This window comes from Oreochromis niloticus, linkage group LG9 (genome assembly GCF_001858045.2).
Source record: "Oreochromis niloticus isolate F11D_XX linkage group LG9, O_niloticus_UMD_NMBU, whole genome shotgun sequence".
Lineage (NCBI taxonomy): Eukaryota > Metazoa > Chordata > Actinopteri > Cichliformes > Cichlidae > Oreochromis > Oreochromis niloticus.
This window is the reverse complement of record NC_031974.2, coordinates 34,902,042-34,923,168: the sequence shown is the minus strand read 5'-3', so window position 1 is coordinate 34,923,168 and position 21,127 is coordinate 34,902,042. Positions and strand designations below refer to the sequence as shown.

The 21,127-nt window shown below is 45.1% G+C and overlaps 1 protein-coding gene across 3 annotated transcripts; it reads right to left on the bottom strand.

The window, feature by feature from the left end:
• Nucleotides 1-249: 249 nt before the first annotated feature.
• cnn3a (calponin 3, acidic a) lies at nt 250-21,108 on the bottom strand. Of its 3 annotated transcripts, none has more exons than XM_005462301.4 (7): nt 20,841-21,108; nt 5,780-5,901; nt 4,215-4,281; nt 3,944-4,081; nt 3,725-3,841; nt 2,371-2,517; nt 250-1,129 (listed from the first exon to the last, which is right to left on the bottom strand). In XM_005462301.4, the coding sequence occupies exons 2-7, from the start codon at nt 5,833-5,835 to the stop codon at nt 794-796; spliced, it is 861 nt and encodes a 286-aa protein (XP_005462358.1). In that variant the 5' UTR covers nt 5,836-5,901; nt 20,841-21,108; the 3' UTR covers nt 250-793. The 3 variants fall into 3 exon arrangements, with proteins under 3 accessions (XP_005462358.1, XP_003457559.1, XP_025766138.1); XM_003457511.5 differs by lacking the exon at nt 20,841-21,108 and adding an exon at nt 20,424-20,764; XM_025910353.1 differs by lacking the exons at nt 5,780-5,901; nt 20,841-21,108 and adding an exon at nt 4,761-5,217.
• Nucleotides 21,109-21,127: the final 19 nt, after the last annotated feature.

The following is a 21,127-nucleotide window of genomic DNA, read 5'->3' as shown; positions in this document are numbered from 1 at the left end:
TTTTTTGTCAAAGATGATGCCTGTTAGGACCCGTACCTGTTGGTTTGGCTCTGTGTGGGGGAGTGGTTACAGTGCCACTTTGTCTGTTCTCCAACTATGAGTGCTGATGTCAGCCTCCTATCAGACTGAGTGCTTCCCCTCACAGCCTCACACTTGGAGCGTCTATCCACTCCACAGATGTGTACATGACCTGATTTCCACGTTAGAATTAGTAGCATGTTATAGGCTGGGATTAGTGCGTGGTCCAGGTTTAATATTAAAGATTTAAAACTTTATTTATAACATGTCATTTTCATTGTGGAACATAGAACAGCACACTGCTTTACTTTGGGACACTGCACATAAATACAGCTCAGCCATACAAGAGGGCACAGAACAAAAAAGGAACAAAGGGAGGCTGGAAATTCAGGACAACTCCAGTCTAGCCATTAGCATAAAACTAATCCCAAACGGAGTATGTGCTCTTGGAGCTGACAAATGGATCAGCAACATTTAAGGAATGCAAAGAGTGGAATTCATCAGATTCATTGGCAGCGTCATCTCTACATGAGCGTTCCATCATTTCTTTTTATAAAAGAGGCTATTAGCTTAGAAAACAGCATCTGTCACTGTATGTGTGTCGTGATTCTATGCTACGTCTTACAAACTTTGGAGCTGAGATCAAAGAGTCTAGGTGAAGACGAAATACAAAGTAACATTTCAGTTTATAGAGAATAAAAAGACTAGCGAGGATAGCAAAAGATTTGCTCTGTTGTAGTGATAAAATACATTTGTTAACAGGTGGAGAGCCTGACTAGCAGTCGATGTTCTGATCGTTGTAATGGTAGTCGTTGTGGTAGCCGGCGTGGTACTCGTCCTCGTGGAATTCAGCCTGATAGTCACTGTCGCTGATGTCAGAACCATTGGTGCCGGTGCCTTGGCTGCCGTTAGCGTGGATGACCGGCTCGGTGGGGGGGGCGCAGTACTTGGGGTCATAAACCTGGCGGCCCAGCCCGTACACACTCATTCCTTTCTGAGACGCCACCTTGTTGGTGCCCATCTGCAGAGAGATGGTGGTGTTGTCCAGCGGCTGCAAGGCCACTTTCTGATCAAAGATGTCTCTGCGAGTACCGGGGGCCGGCATGCCCGCCTACATGAAACGCAACACGGCAAACATCAGCACGACAAACACATTTACACACAGAGATGATTCAAAATGATCACTGAGGAATAACGTACAGAGCTTTAAAGAGTTTCTTCATTTGTCACACGTTTCAGATCAAACTCATTTTATTATTAGACAAAGGTGACTTTTTAAAATGATGATATTGTATGTAATTGTATGTCATTGTATGTAATTCCATTTTTCAGACTTGGTGTGTATTGTCCTGATGCCCTCTGATGAAACAGTGCCCGACTAGGTCGAGTTAACAGCAGCCGTCCTCTGTGATGCTGAGGAAAGACTTCATCTTTTTATACTTCTGAGTGCACGGTATCTTATTTCAGCTATTTAGCAGGGACAAAGCTAATAAGAATCCCATAATCAAATCACCTGAATTTTATCATAATCAAACTGATCTGTGCTTCATGCTAGTGCTGATTTCTGATAGGGTCTTCAAATGCACGACGCTCCATTGAGACGTTAATGAGGAAAAGAGAAAAATGATCAAACCAGCTCTTAAATCCACAGTGGCTGGGTGGTGGTTGTTTCAAAACTTACTCACAGAAAGGAAAACCCTTCCTAAACATATTTACACTCATTTATTTATGAATGTGAGCCACACACCTGTCAGCGGCTGCAGTACTGGTTGTCCTGTGTGACAGCCTGCTTCACCTCACTAAACACTCTCAGCAGAACTCACACGTTTACATTTATACGTCCTCATTCATACACTGACTGATTAGCTCCATACCTGACTCTCATCATGTCAGATTCAAGTGGTGCCTCATTTACATTTACATATACTTTATTATAGCTCTCTGTGGCTATGCTGGCGCTGCTCCAGGTCTCCTCCATTTGTGGTTTGAATGAATCCCAAATGGCTTTGTTACCCAAATGCAGACTGACAGAGACTTTATTTTTCACTGATTTGGTTTTCCGCGTGTTGCTTTTTGAAAACTTCAAACTTCATTTACTGCAGGACTGGCCTGGTGTAGCTTGTGATATCAAAGTTTTCACACAGGGCCCAGTGAGCTTTGAACAGCTTTTTTCCTTTAAGAAATGAAATCTTCAGGTTATCTTTGTCTAATCTTAACATTTGTTTGATGTCCTGAAACACCAAGTGTGGACAATATGCAAAAAAAATAATCATAACAATGATCAGGGAGTGGTCCAATACTTCTTTCACAGCACGACACACGGTACAGAATAAAGACAGGGCTGGGTTTCACCTGGCTGGCTCCTTTGTTGGTCCCCATCTGTAGGCTGATGGTAGTCTGGTCATAAGGTTTGTCAGTGTGAGTCTTTGGATCGTACAGATGTCGTCTCGTTCCATACGCAGTCATTCCAGCCTGACTTGCACACTTGTTTGTTCCCATCTGAGAAACCAAAGCCAGAGACACGAGCTCACCAAACACAGCTGTCAGTTCAGCTTATGTCAAAGTACTCTACAGTAGGGCTGCTCGATTATGGCAAAAATGATCATCACGATTATTTTCACTGAAATTGAGATCTCGATTATTTGACGATATTTATTTAACAATAACAATGTATTGAATAATGGCTTTAAAGATTGTCAAAAAATAATATAAAATAGTGTGCAAATACTGATTACAGTGCAAATGTTTGCAATATAAAAAATAAATGAAAAATGTAAACATCTATGTTTAGTGAACTTCAAAATACTGCACAATATTTGATCCACGTCTGACTCCGCGAACCCAAAATGTTTCCACCAATGGTTGGACACGTTGTCATTAATGTGGCTTCACTGCACATCAGCCACGCCGCTTTGCTAGCTAAAACACCGGTGTCGGCACATAAGGACGCTGTCATAGCCTGTCAGCGACGTTGATTAGCTGCGTATATACGAATGTGAATCGCATCATTGGCTGGACTACAGGATAAGGTGGCATCGTTCTAATCCCATACAGGAGCAGCCAGTCACTCACTGACTAACACTGCAAAACAGGATTGTTAAAGTTTTAATTTTAATTTCAATTCAGGTTAGATTTTTTTTTGTGCGCAACGCAGATTTTCTGTGCGCAGAGACCGTGCCAGCAGTGCGCAATTGCGCACGTGCGCAGCTTAGAGGGAACATTGGTTTCCACACCACTGAAGTCGTTTTACCTCTTTTCAGCCAACGGCATTCTTTCTTCAGCAGCCATTATCCTCTCCTCTCCAAATAACTTCTGCTTAGCTTTCCGAGCTTCCCTCGGGTCCTCTTAATTGTTGTGACGCGTGTTCGAAACGCAGAGAGGTGCGCTCGATTTGCCACACGGAGCAGCGCGAGAGTAAAGCACGAGGGAGGTGCTAATAATCGGCTCAGTCATTTTTAATGATCGTTGAAAACCCAGATCGTAATCGAGATTAAACTTCGATTAATTGAGCAGCCCTACTCTACAGTGAACTGTTGGGATTTAAATGGACACTAATCGTATCAGGAAGGGTTTAAATGCAGTTAACACAGGGAGTGTTTCTCTGCTTTATGACCATCAAAAGACACTAAAGTGGTTTTTATTTAAATCTAATGATGAAACATCAGCTCGGTAATCTCAGTCACACATTACTGAGCACTTCGTTTACCTGCAGTCCGATGACACACTGGCCAGCCTTGATCTTCTCATCATCAAAGTGTCGAGCTTGTTTGTCTGCATATTTCACTCCAATATCAATCTTTGTGTCAATGCCTTTAGTCTTTGCCTGTCAGATAACACACGCCGGTCAGACTGATGACACTTTATGTTCTATAACAGAAAGACGCCCTCAGTGAGCAGTCGTCCTCTGTGCTGTGCGTGCACTCACCATGCTAGCCAGTGCGAGTAGTGTTGTCTGGACTTGAGTCATGTTTCCGTTTTCAAACAGGTCATTGGCCTCAAAGATGTCATTGGGCTTCAGGCCATAGGCCAGGATAGCTTTTATGAAATTCCCAAGGTTTTCCAGCTGCAGAGAGCATTAGGGAAAAAACAGAGTGATAAGAGGGGAGACGGAGCACCAATAAGACTGCTGGTGAAATGAACGAGTCGGGCTGACGTGCTTTAGCTCCAGCTCTGCAGTGTTTGTGGGTCGGTCTCACCTTGTGCCAGTTGAGCTGTGAAAGGTTGATTTTCTTCACTGAACCAGGCTGCAGCTTATTAATCAGTCTGTGAGACACAGGAAAGAAAACATCACATTATTCCCACTGCTACAGTGGATATCATGTGACTGCAGTTCATACACATTTCCTTCATTTGAGAGGACATTACATCAGTCACACTAACTTCCTGTTTTATCTTCATAACGCTCAAACTAGCATCAAACACTAAAATTCACCTGAAATGTGAGTTGTGAATTTCTTTACAACTCACAAATGTTTGAAAGCATTAGAGAATATTCATAACCATCCCGCAGACATAATGTACAGGTAAACATCAGTACTACTGACATCGCGTCATGCTTCGATCTTAAATATGACCGATCTGTTAACAGGCTACCAACCACAGGCCTTTAAGGTGGCAGTAATCTAACCATTACTTAAAAGCCTGTGTTCATTATTATACACCAGCCATCCTTTAATTTAAAAAAACAGCAGCTGTAAAACAGCAGATCATCTGCAGAGGAGCCTGAAGGACTGTTGAACCACCTGGAGGACATCCCAAAGCTCCTGTTTGTGGACTTCAGCGCCGTATCCTAGACATCTTCCACCGGAAGCTCACCCAGCTTACTGTGCGGGCCTCCACCCGTCAGTGGATCACCAGCTTCTTGTCGGACAGGCAGCAGTAGGTGAAGCTGACGAGCGTCACATCCCACACACAGACCATCAGCACCGGCCTCCCCCAGGAGTGCCTCTCCACAAACGACTGCACCTCAGGAGAACCACCATCGTTGGTCTGATCACAACAATGGCGAGATGACGGTGGGCTTTCAGAGACACTCAGCTTTCTAAACAATACAGCACCCACTGTGGATCACTTCAGATTCCCAAGATCCACCTTTTCACGGAAGCTGAAGTGTTCAGGCAGAGAACATCTCTGCAGACTCCTCCCATCCTGTTCAAACTGCTGCCTTCAGGCAGGCGCTTCAGACCGCCGTCTATGTTTTCTTCCCTCAGGCTGTCACTCTGATGAACACTGTGAAATAAGCTGTTATAGCATTCATGTGTGCAGGCGCTTTCTCTTACTTTTTGTTTGCATGAATAGATCAAAGTGACCCAGAGTCAGAGTCCGTGTTTGTGGACACAAATTAGGCCAAATAAAGAGGATCTGATGATGCCGACTTGGAGAGAGAGTTTTTTTTTTTTTTTTTTTCAACAAACTCTCCAGTTTTCAAAACTGTTCCAACATCTCTCCTGTATTTCTGCATGTCTCTGAGCTTCTGTGCAGGAACATCATGAAAACGCCAGTAAAAACTGCACTGATCGTACACTCAGTGTCCTGCTGCATCAGCCGCACAGGTTAGAGAAACTGAGAGGTGCATGACCGGCCGATGCACCACAAAGATGTGGGTGTTACAATAAGCATAGCCTTGGTTTGGTAATATGTGTCAAACTGCATTAAATCAATTAGAAAACATACTTAATGTTACATGAAATTTGCTTTTGTCTCCATTACAAAGATCAAGAGGCCCAACAACGTCAGTAATACAAGAGCAAACAGAACTTACTCGCAGAGGATGACCCCATCCTTCAAGCCTTTCTGGAAATTCTCTCCAATAGACATTCCGGTCACCTCTTCAATCCAGAAACGGAGCTCCTCCTCTTTCTGTGGGTCATATTTTTGAGCAATCTGGAGAGATTAAAACACAAATAATAATATGACCACATGAGTCTGTGATAGCACTCAGACCTACAGCTGCTAGCACCAGTGCCGAGTTCCCAGCAGACCATGCTAAACCTTTACCATCTAAACATCATCAATCATGTTTCATCTGACCAAAGCCTTTTGGCCTTTAAGAATGTATAATGTATATTGTTTGGTTATACAGAACTAAAAAAGGGATGGTAGAAATATTTCACCCTCAGTGGGTACCGTAGGGTCAAAGGTCACCTTCAGAGGGTAGTGTGGGGTCAAAGGTCACCCTCAGAGGGTACTGTAGGGTGTGGGCACTCTTAAATAACAGAGTTTTGGCCACTTGCAGCAGAAACAGCTTTTTTAAACCTTTTCTCAGTAAATTTAATACCCCGAGTGACACACTGTAGTCATGGGAATAATAGAATTATGGTTTACAGGTGCTTGGTGGTCTTAAATCATTATCAATGAAACGAAACCATCTTCTGCTGCGGTCCAAGAGTCTCTCTGTGTTGTACTTTAAATGGTGGGGCTGTCACATAGTACACTTTCCATCAAAAGGTTTTTACATGTTAACCCTGAACAGTTGTTTTCTCTTAAGCTTTCCATCAATCACAGTAAAAGACTGAAACAGGGAGTTCCTAGAAAGAGGTCAGGGAGGTAACGGAGAGCAGCCAGCAGGGCTTTTCTTCTTCTTTGATAAGAAGAACTGGCACTGGCATTTTGCTTCTAATTATTACTGCCTTTGTTTTGGGGGTTTTAAGATGCCAAGTAACACATCCAGTTACCCGTTCACCTACAGAACTCTGCTGATATATTAAAGCGGTTCTATGGGAAAGGACACAAAGTCTCCAGAATCAACAGGACATAAAGTGCCCTTGCTGATCACTGTGAAGCACTGTGGTTTGTTCTATTCTATCATGTGGACAAAACGAAAAGTCCTGCTGGGATCAGCTCATGCCCCAAACACATCTGGAAGCCTCATTCTCCACTGAATCATCTCACCAGGTAATCCTGTGCTGCAGAGGACAGATGGACCACAACCCATCCAAAGTACAGGGACTCTGCTTTTCTGAAGCATACAGAGGAACAATGGAGGAGTTTTATCTGAAAAATATCTCTGAGTGTTTGTTTTTGTAGGAAATAAAGTTTCATCATATTGTAAATATATTAGCCACAAAAACAACTTCTTTTTGCTGCTCCAAAACTACGGTTGATATATTGTTTAAAAACATCCATTTCCAACTTGAAGTTGGGCCACATATTTATTTTAACAGAGCCATTCACTCAGGCAGCCAAGCTGTTTTGTTTGTAGTGTGTGGTAACACAACTGGCTGGTTCCCAGTTCAGTTACTAAAACAGTGACAGAAAATCATGAAAAACTGGACAAAGTTCATAATGTGATAACAAAACTGATTCTTTGAACTTCGGTGATGAAGCAGGAAATGCACATACAGAGAGCTCATGCACAAACATGCAAAGAATGCATCTTTCCCAGCCTTGGAGAAGATGGATAAAGCTGCTTTATGGCCAACTGTCCACTGAATAACAGGACTGATTACATCTGTGGGGCTTTTCTTTGTCAGTGCTGTCATGTTTAGCTATGGGCATACACGTTTTTTTTAAAAAAAAAAATCCCCCAAAACTTCACAAACTCAAAATGCTAAAGTTTCCCTCAAAACTCCAAATTTCAGTCGAGCTTGAGAGCATTTACTTTGGAGCAGGTTTTTGTTTTTAGTTTATCACTTAGTCCATGAGAAACTCAGGGATGCTACTGTCCCACATCATGCCAGAGACTTGGTGGATTCCGGGTTGTTCCATCCTAACCAATCTTCTCCAATCCGAGGAAGACAATTTGAGTCTTCCTCTCAACCTTGGCAAAGAGGGGAGCATTCGAAGAACTTGTCCTTGCATACAACTGTTAGAACTCATGATCTTGGAACCTGCAGTTGTTCCAAAATGGTTCCATTTCTGAACAACTGCATTTTCAGTTTGGTCAAACAGATCCTTTTTATACTGGCAGAGAAAAACTACCAGCTCTAATAAAAAGGGGTTATACTTAGCAGCCTGGACAGTAGGTCTCAAGGGTCTGTTACATGTTACTCCAGCAGTTTAAAAGTCAGAGTTATATATACTACTGAGGGTTAGTACTCCGACTTTTACCCTTAAAAAGGGTTAAATGTCTAAAGTGACTTCTTTAATGAAGGATATTTTATTAAAGCGAATTAGCAAAGCAAAAACAGATGCAGACAGTAATAGTCACAAAATAATAATCACCTGAAATATCTAATTAACCTAGTCTGAGCTAACGCTGACCCTTGTGAATAAAAAGCTTGGAGAGACGATGAGCACCATCAGATCTGAAGATGCACTCTCCCTGTGTTAAATGTTGAGCAGAAATCCAAATCTTCTTGAGTTCTTCAGATTTCAAAGTTTAAACTTTTCTTCTTTTCTGTCTTAATGCTAACATAGAATTTCCATTACACACGAACATTCAGGCACATATGAATATGCTTCATGTTTCATCTGTCTTCAGTTCGATCATGATGAGCACTTTCTTACAGCCATTTGAATCCACTTATACAGAAATGCTTTCTTTGACTTGTTTCTCTTCCATAAAAGTATTTGCTAATCCCATCTCTCTCTCTGTCTCACACACACACACACACACACACACACACACACACACACACCTTTATTAAATCATACATTTTAAAAGTCAGACATATCTTTATAATAGTGGCTCCTCAGTGTCGCTCACTTTTCATTTAGTCGCCTCAAGGATTTATACTGTAGAACAAATAAGTTTCACTATTCTCTCATTTTAAACACCGCTATTACAATAAATACAATAAACAACCCAATAAAATAAAGAAATAAAAATATCACAGTTCTGCAGATACCTCGTTTTATCCAACCACCAGTCCAAAAAACCCCCACCAAATTATCCTCTGTAAATATCACACAGAAAATGCTGCCTCCTCTCCCAGTTCTTGATAAAAGCCACAGAGAGTCTGATTCTGATGATCAGCAGGATTTCCCACCGTTGACAGTTTGTTTTTTTAAACTGTCATCAGTACCAAACAGCATGCATTTGGAAACACGACCAGTGAAACCAGTGCTCTGCTCAACACAAGCATGGTTATGTTCTCTGAACTGGTTCCACAGTGGAACTGACTTTTCAAACCTTCCTGGGCTTCAAACTCTTCACATATTGTGTCACAGCTTTAGTTTCAAACACAGCTGTTTCAAGGCTGTCAGTCACTACTGTTGCCTAAAGTCTCACATTTTTACTGAGCAAATCAGCATGAAGGAACTCCAGTTTGAGTAACCACACTAATCTGACTTATAGACTCATCACACACCAACACACTGCAGTGTTAAATGATCATGTTAGGATTTTACAGCTCTGATCACAGCATTTCCCTCCAACAGCCTGAGGAAACATGGCAAAAATGTGTCCACGGCAGCAACTTTATAATCGTGTGAAACAAAAAAATTCAAAAATTGTATTCAACATTATTTTTAAAAAACCCAACAAACCGAACACACGTGTGTACGTACACACACACACACACACACACACACACCCGAATCTGAGTACTAATATAATCAAACTCTTATTCTGCTATTTCTGCACAAAAGCAACAGAGAAATCCCACTGCAACCAGTGACAAGTCTGTAAAACATTCCTGTCATATTTATCTATAATGTCATCTTTATGGATAAAGTTGGGTGTCATCTGCATTTCAGTGATATCAAAATATCATCTTTTTTATACTTTATTTTCTCTTGCATAAAGTTAAGAGTATGTATAGTGAGAAGACAACACTAATATATTTGCACAGGCTATTTAACCCTTTAAGACCTACCATAGAACCAAGTCCGCCAGAGCTTATCTTTACATTTTACATGCTGTGGTGCCATTTGTGGGAGCATTTCTAGTTGCTATACATCAATACAACTGTTATAGCCCAAATTTTAATAATATGTATGCATTAAGTCCATAGTAACTACATAAATTGCAAAAAAGTGCAATAAACTACAAAAAAATTGAAAATCGTTTTTTTGTTTTTTACATACATTTCTAGTTAGAGAAATTTAAAAGGCTTATCCCTCAAAACTGTAAATACAAAAGAGTTGCACAAAATAGTTTCCAACCACAAGAAATTTATTTTGAGTGTCTTCATAGTTTTATTTTTGAGATACACTAATTTTTATATACTACAGGAAAAATGAAAATAAATAAATGCAAATTTGCAAAAAAACCAGCATGTGCATCAAAATAAACTATTTCCAACAGTGTCATTTGACTTCTAAGCATCCCAGAAACGATACAGAAAAGCATAAAGTCAAACATGACTTTTAAAAACACTAATATAGGCTTTGAAGCTAGAAAACTACATTTTCCGCGAAAATGACGTCACTTCCGGTTTCGGACAGGTAATGGCGGACATGCGATAGTTCGCGCTGAGTTATATTCCCCGTAGAAAGTGTTATGAACAGCTGATCGGATCGGCAAAGCGTGTTTCTGGAATATTGTGGAGGTAAACACAGACGACACGAGAGCTCTCAATTAACACTCCTCGTTTATTCCTCATCACAACACAACTGAACACTTTTCCCTCCAAAACATAGCAACAACACTTCCTGAGAACTGGGTGTGAGTGGAGCCCTCCAGTGGTCCACCACACATGCCCCCCCCGAACACCCAGTAGGGTCATCCCCTAGTCCAGAACCCTTGCTTTAATCAAACGTCCAGAATGGCTGAACCGGGGAGGTGGAGAGCTGGCTGAGGGGAAACGAGCCTGAGGACCAGGCTGGCATGGATGGCCAGGAGAAGCTGAAGATAGCTCGGGCCCCGCCAGGTGGGGGGTGCTCCCAGAGGAAGAAGCAGGGTTGTCCAGTCCAGTGGAAGGCGGGCGGCCACGGCGGGGGGCCTGAGCCGGCACCAACTGATCATCCTGCAGCACATGTGCCGGCTTAAGTCTGTCAATAGAAACAGTCTCCTGACGACCCCCAAAGTCCAAAAGGAAATGCTTCCGGCCCGGTTGAATAACCCTAAAGGGGCCGTCATACAGTGGACGCAGCGTAGGCCTATGAGCGTCATGCCTGACGAAAACAAACTGCGAAGAGTCCAACAACCTCGGAACAAAGGTGTCGGGCAGACAATGGTGCACTGGGCCAGGAAGAGAAAACGAGTCTCTCGGGGGACGGAGAGACAGCACAGAGGGAGCGAAGCACGGGGGTGGGCTCTCGGGCAAGAATTCCCCGGGGACCCGGAGGGGCTGACCGAGGACAAGTTCAGCCGGGGAAACCCCGAGGTCTTCTTTAACCGCGCAGCGCAACCCCAGTAAAACCCATGGAAGGCGGTCAACCCAGTTGCCATCTGTGAGAGAAGCACAGAACGCGGCCTTAAGCGACCGGTGGAAACGCTCGCACATCCCATTGGCCTGCGGGTGGTACGCAGTGGTTCGGTGGACCTTGACGCCCAGGCCGTCAGCCATGGCAGACCAAAGCTCGGAAACGAACTGGGGGCCCCTGTCTGAGGTGATGTCGGCAGGGGGACCGAAACGCGAAACCCACGTTGACAAAAATGCCCTGGCCACTGCTGCTGCTGTAGTGGATGCCAGAGGCACCGCCTCAGGCCAGCGGGTTGTGCGGTCCACCACAGTCAAAAGGTGCGTGAAACCTTGTGACTGCGGCAGGGGACCAACCAGATCCACATGTACATGATCAAAACGCCTCCCTGGAACGCGGAAGGATTCGAGGGGCGCCTGTGTGTGCCTATGGATCTTAGCGCGTTGGCATGGGATGCACGCTGCTGCCCAGTCTTTCACCGATTTACGAAGGCCCGGCCAAACGAACCTAGAGCTGACCAGCTTGACCAAGTCCCAGACGCCCGGACAAGAGAGGGCGTGTACGGAGTCAAAAACGCGACGACGCCACGAAAGTGGAACTACAGGGCGTGGTCGGCCGGTGGAAACGTCACAAAGCAGGCTAGGCCCGCCGTTCCACACGGGTCTGTCCTCCAGTACAAGGCCCGTTTGCTCAGACCGAAGGGCAAGGATGTCCGGGTCCGCCCGTTGGTCAGCGGCCATAGCGTCAAAGTCTATGCCAACATAAACGGGAGAAACCAGCGCGCGGGATAGACAGTCAGCCACGCAGTTGGACTTACCAGCCACGTGCTGAATGTCAGTTGTGAACTCTGAAATGGCTGCCTGCTGGCGCCCGCTCCACGGGTCAGAGACCTTGGACATCGCGAATGTCAAGGGTTTATGATCGACGTACGCGGTGAAACTCCGACCCTCTAGAAAAAAATGAAAATGCCGGGTCGCGAGGTGCAGGGCCAGCAACTCCCTGTCAAAAACGCTATATTTGCGCTCACTGTCCCTAAGCGTGGGACTGAAAAAGGCAAGCGGTTGCCAGACACCGGAGACCCGCTGCTCCAACACTGCGCCAACACTGCGCCCACCGCCACGTCCGACGCGTCGGTGGTCAACGCAATCTCCGCCGACGGAAACGGGTGGGGCAGCAGGGCGGCGTTTGCCAGCGCGGCCTTGGCCTCAGAAAATGCCTGGATGCGTTCAGGGAGCCAATCAATCGGGTCCTTAGCAGTTTTACCCTTCAAAGCAGCATAGAGAGGCTGCAGCAGGTGCGCAGCTCTGGGGAGAAAGCGGTTGTAGAAATTGACCATCCCCAAGAACTCCTGCAGCGCTTTAACGGATGCGGGACGCGGAAAAGCCGAAACGGCCCGGACCTTGTCCAGCAACGGAACCACACCGTCAGTGGAAATGCGGTGGCCCAAGAAATCCAGAACCGGCAAGCCGAACTGGCACTTGGAGGGGTTGACGATCAGGCCGTGTGCCGCCAAGCGCTGGAAAACCTGACGCAAATGTGACGCGTGCTGACTCTCAGAACAGCTGGCCACCAATATATCGTCAAGGTACACGAAGACGAAAGACAGCCCGCGCAAGACAGAGTCCATCAACCGCTGAAAAGTCTGGGCGGCGCCTTTCAGGCTGAACGGCATGCGCAAAAATTCAAACAGGCCGAAAGGGGTAATAACGGCAGTTTTTGGGACGTCTTCGGCACGCACGGGAACCTGGTGATACCCCCGCACCAAGTCAATTTTAGAAAAAATCGAGGTGCCGGCGAGGTGGGCGGAAAAATCCTGTATGTGGGGAATGGGGTAACGGTCGTTCTCCGTGACGTTATTCAAACGGCGAAAATCCCCACACGGCCGCCACCGACCGTCGGACTTGGGCACCATGTGTAGCGGAGAGGCCCAGGCACTATTCGAGCGCTGCACAATGCCGAGGCGCTCCATAGAGCAGTTTTTCTTTGTCGCCAGCGGTCGCGGCCGCTACAGCGCGCTGTCGGGGCCCGTGTCCCAGGGTCGGAAAAGCACAAGGCAGCAAGCAGCGGCGCGCTCTGGGGCCAAAACGCTGATGGTAGAAACAGAGGTCCCGTCCGCGGTGTCGCTTTGCCGCCAGCGAAGGAGCGGACATGTCGGGGCAGGTCAGCTGGGAAGTAGAAGGCGCTGCCGGCGAGGCTGGAACTAGGTCGTCATCGTGGAAAGCGCGGGTAGCCAAGAGAATACGATCCGCGTCCTCAGCCAGGGAGCGATAATCCTTCGTGCCCAGAAGCAGAGAGTTGGCGAGGCCGGCTCTCACGGCCGCCGGCAGCTGTCGGAGGAAGATGTGGGCGAACAGGAATCCCCCGTCGTCCGGATCGAGAAAGGACAGCATGCGCTCCATCAGTTCGAGAGCCGTACCGCCACCCAGGCCTGAGAGGGAGAGGAGCTTCTCGGCTCGCTCTGCGTCGGAGAGGGCATAGCGCCGAAGAAGCAGCTCCTTAAGGGCGGCGTACTTCCCTCGGGCGGGTGGGTCCCGGAGGAGAGTCAACACACGAGGCCACCACCTGGTGATATTTCGTGTCGTCAGCCGAGATGCCACGAAGGGCGAACTGAGCCTCCACGTGCACGAACCACGACGGGGGATCGTGAAGCCAAAAGTCCGGCAGCTCGAGTGGCACAGCAAACGCAGCTGCAGCCGGAGGCAGAGGGCTGGCGGCTGCTGATGCATCCAGAGCGGAGTCGGTGCCACCATCGGACTGCAGCATGTTCGAGTCAGGGGTCACCAATGTGGAGGTAAACACAGACGACACGAGAGCTCTCGATTAACACTCCTCGTTTATTCCTCATCACAACACAACTGAACACTTTTCCCTCCAAAACATAGCAACAACACTTCCTGAGAACTGGGTGTGAGTGGAGCCCTCCAGTGGTCCACCACAATATTATGTTTTTGTTGCTGGAAGTGCTTTTTATGCAATTTTTGCAAAGCTATATGTGGAAGGAAACCGTGACCTCGGGCAAGCTAATGGAATAAGATGCAAGTACAACTCCTACGGTTTCATATGCAAAAAAAAAAATTATTGCTACCTTACCTGGTTCCAGTTCTACTGGGATTTAAAAATAGTTAGGCAAAATGCATTGTGCCTGCTCCGACCGGTTGTAAAGGGTTAATGATATATTTTATGTAATAATTTATAAAATTAGGGTTAGAAACGATAGAAGACAAATGGCACGATAGACACTTTTCTATCGTCCACACGATATATACCGTCATATCGCCCAGCACTAATGGCCAGCATGTAAAGACCAACAGTGGGGCTCTAAGCTAGTGTACTCCTGAGTAGGGCTGGGCCATATTATACCGTTCATGGTAATACCGGTACAATGTTAGGCAACGATACGAAAATGAAATATCACGATAGAATATGGGTAAAACGCGCATGCGCAGTGCCTTTGTTTTCATACGCACATGGTGGCGACGCAGAATGAGAAGAGCGAAAGCGGATCGTTAAATGAAACGGATGAACCAGAATTGGTTTGTAAAAATGCTGCAACTTCAGTGGTGTGGAACTGGTTTAGCTTTCGTCCGTCAGATACACAACAAAGCACTATTTTTGGTAGCGCATGCTAGCGGGTTGTCGTTATTACAGTGTTGTTTGGAAAATACGGCACACTTAAAATCAATCCTTTGATTTTTCTGAAAATCGTCAGTGCTCCTTATAATCCCGTGTGCCTTATGTATGAATTCTGGTTGTGTTTACTGACCTTGAAACGATTTTATGTACACGATGCTCGAAAATCTGTCAAATGTTTTAGTACGACTTTGCTAAGCTACGAAGCCGCACCGCTTGATGGATTGTCGGAGCATTACGGCTATCGTAGGCAGGAGCCTGGCGGAGTGATACGTACTGTGCTTCAACATAATATTACCGTATTGTGTGTGTATAACCTCTTTTTAAGTTTTGTGGATATTATACATGGTTATGCTGAGGATATGTCGGCCAGTTTCCACTGGAAATGCCTTTTGGTTAAACTGTCAGCGAGGAATTTGCACTGTTACATTTTTATATAACTTTAATGCACATAAAAAAACAGCTGCTTGTTTAAGTGAAAATACATTATTAATGCAAAAAACACCATCAAAGTTGTGGAGTTGTAAAGTATTTTGTCTAGTGTCAATTATATCGTCAGTTATATCGTTATCGCAAATTTTCAAATGTATATCGTGATAAATATTTTTGGTTATATCGTCCTGCTCTACAGGCATCAATGAAAACAGAATTTATTACATTTAATGGAGTTAGAAGTTAGCTCGCTAGCTTCCACCTAAACATGATATAGCATGTTCTGACTGAGAGATTTCTGAAACATTCAAACGTACAGCTCTGCTATCACTTCCAACATAAATGAAGACAGGAAACTAAACAGCAGTGACGTTTGTAGGGTTACTGAAGTTGGGCTAGCTGCTATATAATGATGTGCTACATGATCGCTAGCTACACAGCTATGTTAGCATAACATAAACAGTGAAGCTGGAGGATGAACGCTAACTTTTTTCCACTCGATAAAAGTTAACGTGAGGGTTCCTGATGGTTAGAGACAAATGCAATCGCATGGCAGGATGCTGTAAACGGGCCAAACTTCAGTCAGGAGAACAACTGAGATAATCCATCCACAATACCAGGTTAGCAAGAAGAATGAGTTGAATAAAGTTTGATTTATCTGACTGCTTTGTTTCGCTTAATGTGCCTTATAATCCCGTGCACCTTATGGTCCAAAAAATACAGATTTGACTTTTTTTATTTGGCACTCTGCAGTTTAATGTTGCAAAGCACCTCTTTTTAACTTCAGTGGATATTATACATGGTTATGCTCAGGATATGTCAGCCCATTTCTACTGGAAATGTCTTTTGGTTAAACTTTCAGCAAGGAATTTGCATTTGCACTGTTAAATGTTTATATAGCTTTAATGCATATAAAAAACAGCTGCTTGTTTAAGTGAAAATAAATGGATGGGGGGGTTTTTCGCGCTAGTAAAGTTGTATCGTCAGTTATATCGTTATCGCAAATTTTCAAATATATATCGTGATATATATTTTTGGCCATATTGCCCTGCTCTACTCCTGAGCCCAGGTAAACAGGACAGGTCAGGGCAGGAAGGCCATCTGGTATAAAATAAAATCAATAAAAATCAAACATATCGTAATAACTAAGATTTCCATAGCGGATCAATCAGAGCCCAGGCTAACAATGACACTCAGGAGATGTACTCGACTTGAATTATGCAGCACATCTACCGGACAGACCGGAATAACACGATCTGCCAACTGAGCCGCGTGAAAAGCAGTGGGCGGACGGTCTGCTGGATCGAGGCATTCACATTGAAGAATCTCAGGAATGTGATGTATGCTGACAGGATAAGAGCGTGGCTACTGATCGCACGTTATGCAATGGAAGCCATTTGCTGCTCTGCTTTTGTTGACACAGATGAGAATAAAAGTCATATTTACAGATTTAGAAGGAACATGGCTTCACACCAATATGACTCCAAATCCAGAACTTTGTTAGGGAATCATATCCAGTTCTTATATCTACACCACTATCAGAGCACACGGCAATGTGACAGCATCCTAAAAACCTGTTTGAAATGGGAGCGCGCCAGCCTGCTGTAGGACGTGCAGCACTCTCCTGTGTCTGATCTGTGCTTCACCTTTCAGAGGGAGTGTTACTTTCAAACAGTGCTGGATGCTGCTTTCAGAGTAATGATGACGTAGCGTACGGCATCAGAAGCTTGCTCACTTACATGTTTTCCATGGCTGCATACAAAGGAACGGTGACAGTGAGGTTTAGGCTGTTTAAACTCCTCTCAGCATGTCATCAAAAAGGAAAACGTAAAACACAGAAAGTGTCCCCTCCATTCATGTCTATATGAAACCACACAGGGAATATAAAAGTGTGTGAGCCAACAAAATCACATAGCTTCAGATATTATGTTCCCTCTGTACAAATACACTGTGTACAAGTACACTAGTGTTTCCCCGTCTGAGACTTTCCACTGTGATGATGGAACATACTTTAAATATTTGGACATTTTTGGGCTCTGGGAAATTTTACTAATATAAAACCTGCACCGATTAAATTTTCAAAGAAAATGACCTGATTTGTTTTACAGATGCTTCTTTTATACTGCCAATGTTAATGCTAACGTCAGCAATAGCACAAGCCTGGATGAATGGGATGGCAGTCAGGCTGAGTGCATTCGTCCCATAGTGCTCTGTTGTGATCCAGGTAATCATTTACTACCATTCACAGAAAGGAAATCCTGGAAGTGGAGTTCACCTGGAATGTTCCGGTGGAGCACCAGTGGCCTTGTATTGGCTGCAGCTTTGTATTAGGATGAGCCTTAAATGATGGACAAGAACAGTGTAAACTGCACTTCATGTGTTGATGGCCACTTCAGAGGTGGAGTTTTAATGGGTGTTCGTGGATGAACTGGTTATCTGCTCACACTGATCAGTCTGGTCCAAAATTCACTGCACAGTTTGTCCACTCACATGTCAATAACTTTGTTTTCCCCCAACATGTTGGGACATTTACTGTATCTGTGGCAAACGTCAAGTAATTCCTCCATTTCTCCCTGTGAGGCGTTGATTTCTGACTCGTACATACAAACATGTGTGCAGCTCTTTCACAAAGAACATTTTAAATGTCACCATTTATAACTTTGCCCTCGAGTATCCTGCTGCAAGTGTTTCCATTTTCCAAATATTTGACACTTAAATGATCCTGAGTGAGTCTTTAATTATGCTGACAAACTATAGAATAGAATAGACCTGTACACCTACAGTTTCATTGTAAGTGCACAATGAAACTGTGGGTACTCCACACCAACTGTGCAGGAATCAAATATAAACAGAATAATAGAAATGTATACAAGACAAGAGAAAAGGCCCACGGGAGCAGCACAGTGGGCGTGGTCTGAGGTGTGGGAGTATCATGGGGGCAGTCCTTGTCCTGCTCTGGGCTTACTGAACCAATGAAGGAGCACTACTCTCAATTAATGTTTCACTGCCTCAAAACTAATGCAACATATTCACCTGGTTAAACACATTATGGCATTTATCATCTAAGTAGGTGGTAATTTGGCAGTTGTTGGTCACACTGATATGACAATGAAAAACAGGCTCTCAAAGGAGGACACGCTACAGCTAGAAGCTGCGGCTGTGCACACACACTCTGTTATTGCTGATACGACACTTTTGAGACTGGACCGTATCTGTACCGCTGGTCCTGTATGCTGACTGACACTGGCACATTTACAGTATTTGTGCCTCCCCTTTTTTAGTTACTGACCAACAGAATTTCTTCCTCTCACTTTAAACTGGTTGCTTTATGTTCCCTCTGCGTTTCTTTGTTTCATGGTGAAGAGCAACAAAAGCTGATGGACGCATTTTCTTTGCTGAAACTCTAATACTGAGGTTTATACTGAACAGGGACAGTTGTATACCACGTAATATCCCAGGAGGCAGACACATTTATTTTTGTAATGACGTTTTTCTTAAAATGAAAGTTAACACGAAAATCAGAAAGCTGTCCACTGTTCAAACAGAAGTCGATGCTCGTCCGAGTGTCAGACAGACGTCATACTAGCTGCAGTGCACAAGTCTGTGACTTCTCTGGCTGCTGCTGTATGCCCTGTGTTTTGGCACAGCACAGAGCCCATGTGACTTGGTTACAGTCTGTACCATGAATGTGACACAAATAGCATTAGCAGCTAACAAACATTAGTCAAAGCTAACCAGCAGCTACTTTCATAATGTCCATCTCTGTACTGGAAACACTGGAGCTTCATGTGCTCTACCTGCATTTCCAGATGTTGACCTTAAGTTCTGAGGAGACTGATTTAGGTCTAATTGTTTGTTCATGTTAAGACAGACACACATAGTTTGTGTGCTTGTAGGGAAGTGTCTGCAGTGACATCACCACAGAGCCTAAAGTTCAGTGATGATCCACTTGGTAAAGTAAATCTGTTGGGTATCTTTCTTTGCCTTCAGACAATAATTGTGATGGCTAAAGAACCAAACAGGACGGCACAAAAGAAGAAGACATTAGCAGATGAACGTGGGTTTAATCAGACCCTCTTTGGCTGACATGGGGAACATCTACCTTTGGTACGGCCGTGTCATTCATTGGTAAAATCTCAGACTGCTGACAGTAAACAGGACAGAAGATGAGGCCAAAGGCAAACAAACGTCCTGGTACATGAACAGCCAAAACACTAACTCGTCCACATACACGCAGACTGTCAGTGTGCTCACCAACTTCTCAAGCTTACACGAAAGATGTGAGTTTTCAAACCGATCCTCTCGAAACTCCTTTACTTCATTTTGGCGGAATTTGAAATCCCAAGTTTGCAGAAGTCCCTCCATGCAGTGAGTCATGCGTGGCGTGGGTAATGTAAATCTCACGGGGCATCATAAGAAACGCACTAATAAAAGAAGGCATTGTGAGGGGCAGGCAGAAGAAACGAGAACTTCGTGGAGACTGTGCGTTTGTACGCGTTTCTGATGACGTCATCCTTCAGCCATCCCTCACAGACTGTCCACGGAGACTGAGAGCAAAGAAACCACGCGTTTGCCGTGAAACTAACAGATGGTTTGGTTCCATCTCTGAATATTTGCCACGACACTGATTCCTGTTCTGAGACTGCTCCTACAATTTGAGGCAACATGGAAGCATCTGAGTGTGTCCGGGCCCTGGCTCCTCCCAGCACAAACTACAGATCCCATTTAGCTTCTCGTCATCAAACGTCTTCATCACAACATCTCATCACAAGTTCAACAAACAGCCGCCGTGTCTGTTTTAAACGCTTTAAACGCGTAAAAAGCAGCGCTTGGCACGGAGGCGGCTGTGGTCACAGTAACGCTCCCCGCGTCTTTCTTCTTGCTGGACACGAAGGGAAAAGTTCCCGAGCGCTGGGAACAAGTTCGGGAACGTTCGGCGCGTTCAGACAAACAACAGGACTGAAACTTCGTTTAAACACTCGTGTTCGGCCCACAGTGAGACACACCGACAGGCCCGTGGGCTTCTAGCATCCACACAAAAAGTCTGAGAGCGACGGAAACATGAGCCAAAGTAAAAACGCGACCGAAGCACTTACTTTGCTCTTCACTTCAGCAGACAGTCCGTAGGCTGGTCCCTTATTAAAGTGAGTCATCGTGTCACTTTTGTAACCCAAAGGATTACTCGCAAAGTCCGCGGAGTCGTCTGTGGAAAAAACGGATTTCTCAGCGACTGTTTCGGCCCAACGGGAGCTCAAGTAGTGTGTGAGGCTTCCAGCTCAGAGTACGGTCAGCCCCCCCGCCTCCTGTCCCCTCCCCTCAGTATCAGCTGCACCCTGAAAGAAGCCCTGGATGTGAAGACAACTTCCACACATGACCAAAACTTTCCATACCGGGATCATTTTTAGGAATCCTGTTCAGCTCAGCTTTGGTCTGCAGGCTGGCTGAAAACAAAAAGCTTTAACCTAGAGCAGCAAACCAAGTCCCACAGCAACCGAGAAACACACACGTCTCACCTGCTCCTTTCCCCGTGTGGACCCGCCGTGCCGTGGAAGCAGAGGCTGAGCGTGGGCTTACTAACAGGCCTCTCCGCTGCTGCGTTCAGGTTTATGAGACACGTGCGCGTATACTGTCAGGGAAAACATGCTACTCCACGTGCACTCTGGTCATCCTGCACCGTGTGGGTGGACATGTCCGATATGAATGGTGACCGTCCATCTTTCTCCTCTCATGCAGTGACTCCTGCTCGGTGTGGGCTCCACAAACAGTCTTTGAGAAGCTGTTTCCCACAGCGATCACACGT